This window comes from Lepidochelys olivacea (genome assembly GCF_965140295.1).
Source record: "Lepidochelys olivacea isolate rLepOli2 genome assembly, chromosome: 6".
Classification (NCBI taxonomy): domain Eukaryota; kingdom Metazoa; phylum Chordata; order Testudines; family Cheloniidae; genus Lepidochelys; species Lepidochelys olivacea.
Genome location: NC_140416.1, coordinates 13,836,204 through 13,845,929, shown reverse-complemented (window position 1 = coordinate 13,845,929; position 9,726 = coordinate 13,836,204). Strand labels below are relative to the sequence as shown.

General features: G+C 47.9%; 1 protein-coding gene across 4 annotated transcripts; it reads left to right on the top strand.

Annotated features, from left to right (window-relative positions):
* The first annotated feature begins 3,111 nt into the window (after positions 1-3,111).
* On the top strand, positions 3,112-8,005 carry LOC311522510 (uncharacterized protein). 4 transcript variants are annotated; one of them, XM_084631913.1, is made up of 4 exons: positions 3,112-3,574; positions 5,481-5,655; positions 5,734-5,850; positions 6,623-8,005. In XM_084631913.1, the coding sequence occupies exons 1-4, from the start codon at positions 3,363-3,365 to the stop codon at positions 7,157-7,159; spliced, it is 1,041 nt and encodes a 346-aa protein (XP_084488039.1). In that variant the 5' UTR covers positions 3,112-3,362; the 3' UTR covers positions 7,160-8,005. The 4 variants fall into 4 exon arrangements, 2 of the variants coding, with proteins under 2 accessions (XP_084488039.1, XP_084488038.1); XR_014712148.1 differs by having other exon boundaries at positions 5,492-5,655; positions 5,734-8,005; XR_014712149.1 differs by having other exon boundaries at positions 5,784-8,005.
* The last annotated feature ends 1,721 nt before the right edge of the window (positions 8,006-9,726 follow it).

The window sequence follows — 9,726 nt, the reverse complement described above, 5'->3', positions numbered from 1 at the left end:
GCCCTCACCCTTGTCTGGACTTAGGGGATGTCTTCACGACCAAGCGTGGCAATGCTTTAACGTGGCTGTGTAGTCGCAGCACCAGCGCTGGAAAAGAGCTCTCCCACTGCTGCAAAAAAAACCACCATGACCAGGGGAGTAGCTGCCAGTGCTGGGAGCATTTCCCCACCCTTGTGTCCCACCCAGCTACCAAGTGGCGGGAACTTTTACCAGCAGCTGAGGGTGGGGAACCCTGGTGGGCCAGCTTATATTCCATCTTAGTTCTGTTGAAGACTTGCCACTTTTAGGTCTGTAATTGAGTGACCAGAGAGATTGAAGTGTTCTCCAACCAGTTTTTGAATGTTATAATTCTTGACATCTGATTTGTGTCCATTTATCTTTTACGTAGAGACTGTCCAGTTTGGCCAATGTACACGGCAGAGGGGCATTGCTGGCACATGATGGCATATATCACATTGGTAGACGTGCAGATAAACGAGCCTCTGATAGTGTGGCTGATGTGATTAGGCCCTATGATGGTGTCCCCTGGATAGATATGTGGACACAGTTGGCAACGGGCTTTGTTGCAAGGATAGGTTCCTGGGTTAGTGGTTCTGTGGTGTGGTGTGTGGTTGCTGGTGAGTATTTGCCTCAGATTGGGAGACTGTCTGTAGGCAAGGACTGGCCTGTCTCCCAAGATTTGTGAGAGTGATGGGTCGTCCCTCAGGATAGGTTGTAGATCCTTGATGATACGTTGGAGAGGTTTTAGTTGAGGGCTGAAGATGATGGCTAGTGCCGTTCTGTTATTTTCCTCATTGGGCCTGTCCTGTAGTAGGTGAAGTCTGGGTACTCTTCTGTCTCTGTCAATTTGTTTCTTCACTTCAGCAGGTGGGTATTGTAGTTGTAAGAATGCTTGGTAGAGATCTTGTAGGTGTTTGTCCCTGTCTGAGGGTTTGGAGCAAATACAGTTGTATTGTAGAGCTTGGCTGGAGACAATGGATCGTGTGGTGTGGTCTGGGTGAAAGCTGGAGGCATGTAGGTAGCGGTCAGTAGGTTTCTGGTATAGGGTGGTGTTTATGTGACCATCCCTTCTTAGCACCATAGTGTCCAGGAAGTGGATCTCTTGTGTGGGCTGGTCCAGGCTGAGGTTGATGGTGGGATGGAAATTGTTGAAATCATGGTGGACTTCCTCAAGGGCTACTTTTCCATGGGTCCAGATGATGAAGATGTCATCAATATAGCGCAAGTAGAGTAGGGGCAATAGGGGACGAGAGCTGAGGAAACATTGTTCTAAGTCAGCCATAAAAATGTTTGCATACTGAGGGGCCATGCGGATACCCATAGCAGTGCCGCTGATCTGAAGGTATACATTGTCCCCAAATGTGAAATAGTTATGGGTGAGGACAAAGTCACAAAGTTCAGCCACCAGGTTGGCCATGACATTATTGGGGATAATGTTCCTGATGGCTTGTAGTCCATCTTTGTGTGGAATGTTGGTGTAGAGGGCTTCTACATCCATAGTGGCCAGGATGGTGTTTTCAGGAAGATCACCGATGGATTGTAGTTTCCTCAGGAAGTCAGTGGTGTCTCGAAGATAGCTGGGAGTGCTGGTAGCGTAGGGCCTGAGGAGGGAGTCTACATAGCCAGACAATCCTGCTGTCAGGGTGCCAATGCCTCAGATGATGGGGCATCCAGGATTTCCAGTTTTATGGATCTTGGGTAGCAAATAGAATACCCCTGGTCGGGATTCCAGGGGTGTGTCTGTGCGGATTTGTTCTTGTGCTTTTTCAGGGAGTTTCTTGAGCAAATGGTGTAGTTTCTTTTGGTAACTCTCAGTGGGATCAGAGGGTAATGGCTTGTAGAAAGTGGTGTTAGAGAGCTGCTGGGCAGCCTCTTGTTCATATTCTGACCTATTCCTGATGACAACAGCACCTCCTTTGTCAGCCTTTTTGATTATGATGTCAGAGTTATTTCTGAGGCTGTGGATGGCATTGTGTTCTGCACGGCTGAGGTTATGGGGCAAGTGATGCTGCTTTTCAACAATTTCAGCCCATGCACGTCGGCGGAAGCACTCTATGTAGAAGTCCAGTCTGTTGTTTCGACCTTCAGGAGGAGTCCACCTAGAATCCTTCTTTTTGTAGTGTTGGTAGGAAGGTCTCTGTGGATTAGTATGTTGTTCAGAGGTGTGTTGGAAATATTCCTTGAGTCGGAGACGTTGAAAATAGGATTCTAGGTCACCGCAGAACTGTATCATGTTCGTGGGGGTGGAGGGGCAGAAGGAGAGGCCCCGAGATAGGACAGATTCTTCTGCTGGGCTAAGCGTATAATTGGATAGATTAACAATATTGCCGGGTGGGTTAAGGGAACCATTGCTGTGGCCCCTTGTGGCATGTAGTAGTTTAGATAGTTTAGTGTCTTTTTTCTTTTGTAGACAAGCAAAGTGTGTGTTGTAAATGGCTTGTCGAGTTTTTGTAAATTCCAGCCACGAGGAAGTTTGTGTGGAGGGTTGTTTTTTTATGAGAGTATCCAGTTTTGAGAGCTCATTCTTAATCTTTCCCTCTTTGCTGTAGAGGATGTTGATCAGGTGCTTCCACAGTTTCTTTGAGAGTGTGTGGCACAAGCTGTCAGCATAGTCTGTGTGGTATATAGATTGTAATGGATTTTTTACCTTCAGTCCTTTTGGTATGATGTCCATCTGTCTGCATTTGGAAAGGAAGATGATGTCTGTCTGTATCTGTATGAGTTTTTTCATGAATTTCTGATCTTCCAGTTTTGGACAGTTGTCAGCTATCTCACTCCCGTATATGTCAACATGTGATAGAATCCATTCCAAAGTTAATTTATTGCCTCTCTCTCTGATCCTCCAAACCTCTTTATGCATTGCATTGATGATAGCATTCTGGTTTCTTCTAAAGGAACTGAGGATCAACACCTGTCAACAAAGATCACAACGCTGGCCTCTATTTCTGCTCTGTTTATTTCTTGTGGTACCATGAGTATGTTCTCCACTAGGGTCCTGGATGAAGACATTCTTCATCCACAGCCACCATTCTTAAAGGATTTATTTGATGAACCATCAGTGTACCCATGAATCTGTTTGCCTTGTGACTGATACTGTTCAATGGGTGAAGGGTTAATGTCTAGCTATTCCACCTGGAAGCAGGCGGGGCACACCCTGACTGTTTCCTAGGAGCAATGCACACATTGCTCTATCCAAGGACAAGGGCTAGATATGAACCCTGAGAACTTGATTGTTTGGACAGCAACTGTGGGAGGTTTCTTTAGCCTGGGCTGAAGGCCTGAGAACCAGGATTGTAGTAGATAGAGGATGGTAACTAAGCATATGAATCAACGTCATACATTCCTTTGTGTAGCAGTGTGTAATGCATAGGGGGAGAAATATAATAAAAGGAGAAGGTGGAAGGCAGGGGGGGCAGAACAGCCCATCTCCGCTGACCAGCCTGTTTGCTTGCATAAAGCTGTGTTCTGTCTCATCACTGAACCGCAACAACTGGCGCCCAAACGTGGGGCCCTCAGCACTCACCTCGCCCGGCAAGGGTTTCAGACGCGTCACTCATCCACTTCGTGGATCCCGGTGAGTATTTTTCATTGTGGTAAGTATGGGAAGCTCCCTCTCTGCTTTGCAAGTGCAACACCGCAATGAGCTGCAGTATTTGCTGCGTAAGGCTCAGCATGACTGCCCGGCTCGAGAACTCACTCTCCTGGTACAGGAGGTGCGTGCCAAGTGCCCGTGGTATCCTGAAGCTGGAAGCCTTAAGCTAGCGGACTGGGAGCGATTGGGCCAGACATTGCACAAAGAGCCTCGGGCACCCGTGCAGGCTTTACATGCCTGGCACCTCTGCCGCGACGTGGTACAGCGTGTCGCCTCAGACAGACCCTCCCTCGCGAGGCTGGTGCTCTCGCCGCCCCCGTCCGCCCCTGCAGTCATCCCCCCTCCTGGCGATGCGACACAGCGTGTCGCCTTGGAAAGGCCCTCTTCAGCACCAACAGAGGAGCTGCCGATCCTGCCACCCCCGTCCGCTCCTGCAGCCATCCCTCCCCCTGCTTCGCCCCCAGTGCCTCTATTACCACCGCCTCCCTGGCCTTCCCCACCGGAGCCGGTGTGTGATCACCCTCCCCCCATGGGGCCCCGCGGAGAGTCATCTGCATCTGCTCAGAAGCTTTCGCTGGTGCAACAAATGGTTCACGCAGCGAAAGCTCGATCAGATCTTACAGCAGAGGAGCTGGCTGATCTGGTCTCCGTTTGCCCGGTGACCTGGCAGAATGATGACCAGGGCAACCCCGTGGGCACCTGGACCACTCTGCCATACTCGGTGGTTAGAGAGGTAAAGAAAGCAATTCGTGAATTTGGCCTGACTAGCACCTTTGTGCGTGGTCTCATTGAAGGGATGGGTGCTGGGTACTCCCTAATCCCTGAGGATTGGAAAACGCTGCTGCGCATGATGTTGTCACCCAGTCAGTATGTTATTTGGCTTAGTGAGTATCGGCAGATGGCAGAACGCCAAGCCCAGGTATATAGAGAGCAAGGTATCATTTATGAGCATTTGGCAGGGGAGGGCCAGTTTGCTACTATTGGGATGCAGTCTCAACTCCCTCAGGCCGTCTTCCCCATTATCTCCACCTGTGCCCAGCATGCCTTCAAGAAGGTCCCGGATTCAGGCAAGCCTACCAAAAGCTTTGTCAGTATCCGTCAGGGTGCCTTAGAGTCCTTTTTGGATTTTACCAACAGATTGCAGGAGGCTATCCTCCGACAGGTGGATAACACTGAGGCAGCTCACGAGCTCCTGTTAAAATTGGCAGTTGAAAATGCAAATGAGGATTGCCGCCGTGCTCTCCAGGCAGCACAAGTCTCTGGTATTTTAGAGCTCTCAGACATGCTGCGGGCGTGCCAGAACATTGGCACACAAGCCCACAAGGCTGGAGTTCTGGCTGCCGCCCTCAGAAAAACTGGGAAGGAGGGGAAGCGCTGTTACCGCTGTGGAAAGGAGGGTCATTTTCAGCGGGAGTGCCGCTCATCTAAGGCACCAGCCCGACCCTCAAAGAAGTGCCCCAAGTGTGGGAAAGGTTATCACTGGGCTAATCAGTGTCGTAGCGGGTCGGGAAACCGCGCGACGGGTCCCCCCCGAACCCAGGGCCAAACGGGGGTGTTTCCTACTCAGGCAATCGCTCCTCTGCCTTGGAATCCGTAGACTCTATGAGGGCAGCGACTGCTGGAAGTGCAGGGCTTGATTTGATCATGCAGGAGGACACTGACTTTCAGCTGCCAGGGGAGGTCTGTGCCATACCTACACAGGTGACGGGACCTCTCCCTGCCGGCTTTGTAGGTCTTGTTCTCCCTCGCTCACATGCTGGGAAACAGGGCTTTTTTGTCATTCCAGGGGTCATTGATGCTGATTACACTGGCATTATTAAGGTTCAGGTGTGGACTCATCTTCCACAGTCGCTCCCGTGTGGACGGTCAATTGCACAATTGATTTTAGTCCCCTATCAGGTGCCAGCTGCCGAGGATCAAACTCGGGGCGGAGGAGGCTTTGGATCTACGTTGTCTCACTCGCCGTCTCACAGCGTTCAGAATTGGCTGCTGTTATTTTGGCCTTTCAACTTTTTACTGATTGTCCCTTTAATTTAATTGTGGATACCCATTATGTTTATCAGGTAATTGATCATTTACCCCTTGCCCTCATTACCCCTCAGGTTGATGCAGATCTCCTTCGCCTGTTTTTGTCTTTACAGCATCTTCTTGCCACTCGTCATTTCCCTTACTTTGTTGCTCATATTCGCAGTCATACCCCTCTGCCTGGGCCACTCACTGAGGGCAATGCACGCGCCGATCGCGCGTTGCGTGGTCAGGTAAATTCCCTTTTTTCTGACCCCATTGAAAGCCATGCCTTTTTTCATCAGTCTGCCTCTGTTTTGGCCCGGCAGTTTCACATTCCTGCTGATCATGCACGTTCCATTGTTCGTTCCTGCCCCCACTGTGCTGCTGCTGCTCCTACTTTTTCTTATGCCGTTAACCCCCGAGGTACCGCAGCAAATCAGCTGTGGCAAATGGATGTTACTCATGTACCACAATTCCGCCCCTATTCATTTTTACATGTTTCCGTTGATACTTATTCAGGTTTCCTTTGGGCAACCCCACAACGTGGGGAAGCCACTAACAAAGTTATTCACCATTTGCTGGCCTGCTTTTCTGTTATGGGTCGCCCTTGCCAAATTAAAACAGATAATGCCCCAGCCTACTGCTCTGCAGCCCTCTCCACCTTTTGTGCCCGCTGGGACATCCGTCTTAAACACGGAATCCCTTATAATTCCACGGGCCAAGCCATTGTTGAATGTGCCAATCGCACACTCAAAACCTTGCTAGATAAACAATTAAAACAAGGGGAGCTGCATCTCCGAACCTTAGGAGACATTCAACAACAGATGTATATCCTCTTGTTTACTTTAAATAATTTAACACTGAATGCAGATCAGCAGACCCCTGCGGATCGGCATTTTCACAAATCTGAGGTACTGGAAAGACCGCGTGTCTTTTACCGTCAGCTGCCCGATCCACAGTGGCTGGGCCCAGCACCTCTAATCACTTGGGGTCGGGGATATGCTGCTGTGTCTCTCCCTGCAGGACCGTTGTGGGTTCCAGCCCGGTGCGTGCGACCAGCACTTAAACAACATGGCATGGCACCAGGGGCTGTCGAATCCCATACCAGAGTTTCAGCTGACCTTGGAGGAGACCGCGTTGCCCCCCGAGTCGACAACGGCGGGACGGAAACGGAGGAGGCGTAACGTCCCAAGCCAGCCCGTGACAGGGGGAGCAGTAAAAGCATTGGTCGCCACGGCTCAACGAAAACTGGCAGCAGATCAGCAGCCAGAAACTCCTAAGACTTTGTTTGTGGCGATTCTCGTCCAAATCACTGCTAATTCTGTGATGATTGTGTGCCTTTTGTGCCTGCTATTTCCTGTAGGGGTTGGCTCGGAAGCGCCTCCCCCGTTACAAGCCCGAAGGAGAATAAGATACTGCTCTTTGCTTATGCTAATCTTTTCTCCCAGTACTTTAGCATGGCTAATTGGGGCCCGGCCAACTATACTCTGCCTCGCACGGCTATATTCCTTCACACACCGTACCCGGCCGGGGCTCACAATGTCACCTGTGCGCGTGTAGTTAACTGCACTAGTACAAAGGTGCCATTGGGCTGTCAAAAAATTTCTCAATCCCTTTTAAATTGTTCCCATGCTGTTAATGTTTCATATAATTATGGCCATATCATCCTACCATCAGGATGGGTTTTTACTTGTGGTTCATGCACCTTTAATTATATTCCTGCAAATTTAAGTGATGGCACCTTTTGCTGTCTTAGTAGAATGATACTTATATTGCCTTTTGCTGGTTACAATTGTAGTAAAAGAAGTGTATCCCTTTTAGATGATTATATTGCAGATGTTAAGCTTTTGGTTATTTTGTGTTTGTAATTATTGGGCTTATTTTTTGTTGTTGCTGTGTACAATGTATTCCTTCCTTGTTAAGATTTTGTAAAATTTTTGCCCTGGAAAGCTCCCCAGGTTATGACCTTGTCTGTCTGGGAGTTAAATAGCATGATAAAACAAATTGGCGGCTACCATGAGATGGCCAATTATCAATAAACAAAAAAGGGGAGATGAAGGGTTAATGTCTAGCTATTCCACCTGGAAGCAGGCGGGGCACACCCTGACTGTTTCCTAGGAGCAATGCACACATTGCTCTATCCAAGGACAAGGGCTAGATATGAACCCTGAGAACTTGATTGTTTGGACAGCAACTGTGGGAGGTTTCTTTAGCCTGGGCTGAAGGCCTGAGAACCAGGATTGTAGTAGATAGAGGATGGTAACTAAGCATATGAATCAACGTCATACATTCCTTTGTGTAGCAGTGTGTAATGCATAGGGGGAGAAATATAATAAAAGGAGAAGGTGGAAGGCAGGGGGGGCAGAACAGCCCATCTCCGCTGACCAGCCTGTTTGCTTGCATAAAGCTGTGTTCTGTCTCATCACTGAACCGCAACAAATGGGCTTTTCTACAATTTTCTTTAGGGTGGCCAACTCCGTATGTTCCTTTGAGCAAGGTTCCCAAAGGGAGAGATATTTATTAAAGTAAATAGATTCATGTGGAGGGATTAGTGGGTGTACATGTTGCTTCACACACTCTACCCTCATAGCATCATCAAGTGTTTCTGTTTCTCCAGTAGCCTTTGTGCACTTCTGGAAACAAGAGGATCTTTTCAGCCTTAAGTTGGTTTTCCAGTTTCTGAACAGACCTGAACAGTGATGACATTCAGATAGGGAATGAGATAATTTCCATGCCAAAATAGCTATTCTTCTCTATGATTCTCAAGTGGTTGAACATCAAAAACTCTTTTTACAAATTGCTGTTGGAGTGGATCTTACACCTCCAGTTAGTGTGTGAATTGCAGATGACTGCACAACATTGATCTTGGCAAAGTTACTGAGAGCAAAATGTGACCAGACAGGTAAGAGTTATTCAAGTATTGGATGAGATATTGAGCAGCATGTTGTTTTCAGTGTTCAAACATGTGAACCCCAGTTGGTACCTGCAATACATTATAGAAGAGCCAATCTCTTCTTTGCTTTGGCTGCCAACTTTTTGACCTGTGGTCCAAACATGAGTACAGTGTCAATGTCACTCTAAGGTATAGCAGATTTTTCTCAACAGCAATACCTTCTCCAGCCAGTGTGAAGATTGGACTGTAGTTGAACCTCCTATAATTATGGTAAAGTAGGTGGACTTTGTTTTTGCTGGATTGAGCTTGAATTTATGTTGCGTTGCCCATCTAGTTACGATTTCTAAGTCCTCATTCAATCCATTCTCCATATATCTTTTTCAAGACCCATGGTATGAAGTGCAACATCGTCTGCATAGGTGTATTCAAATCATTTCAGGTAGTCTGACAGACCAGAGGAGAGCAGCAAAAAAACACCAGGACTTAATACTGAGCCCTGAAGAAATCCTGGCCTCCTTGTCTTTGAAGGAGTATAACTTAATCTTAGTGGGTTTTTTTCCTGTATGGTAGGAAACCTCTTATCCAGAGGTGCATTTTACCAAACTCCCATCTCACTGCCTATTATACCAGACTCCATTAAATGTTGCACTGAGTTTAAAACAGACTCCTGTTGATGACTGCGGTGGCTTTTTCTGGAAGCCATTGCTAAGAGGCTGCCAGAAGGCCACCAGCAAGTCTGTCATTGAGTGCAAAGGCCCATAAGCCATTTGGGTAGGTTCTACCTTTCCTTCTTTTAGAAGCCACCATAGAAGCCTTGACTGTACTGTTCTTTCCATTATATTGCAAAGGAGACTGGTTAAAGATATAAGCCAACAGCTCCCTGGAAAAGAGGGATCCTTGCCGGATTTCAGAGAAACAGTAACTGGTGATTTCCATCAATTTAGGTACCTTCCTTTTTTATGCTTGAGTAATTTCTGATGTCCAACAACCTGGCTCTAGCCTTCTTCCCAAAGTGCTTTAGCTCACGGTCACAGATGGGGTCCAGCCCAGGGGAATTGCTTGGTTCAAGCATCTCTATTGCATCTTCTCGCTCAGGTATGAGAAAGATCTCTCGGAAGCCATGGTACTGAATTCTATAGGCACATATTTAAATGATCTTCGCCTTTCTTCCTAAATACTCCATCTTGCATGTTTTTGCAATGGCTCTATCCTCATCACCATATATGAGCCTGGT

Coding starts and splice junctions, on each gene's coding strand:
- LOC311522510 (XM_084631912.1), top strand. CDS start 3,600: ATGGGAAGCTCCCTCTCTGCTTTGCAAGTGCAACACCGCAATGAGCTG. Junction 4,326..6,622: donor CATACTCGGTGGTTAGAGAG/GTAAAGAAAGCA, acceptor CTCTCCCTGCAG/GACCGTTGTGGGTTCCAGCC.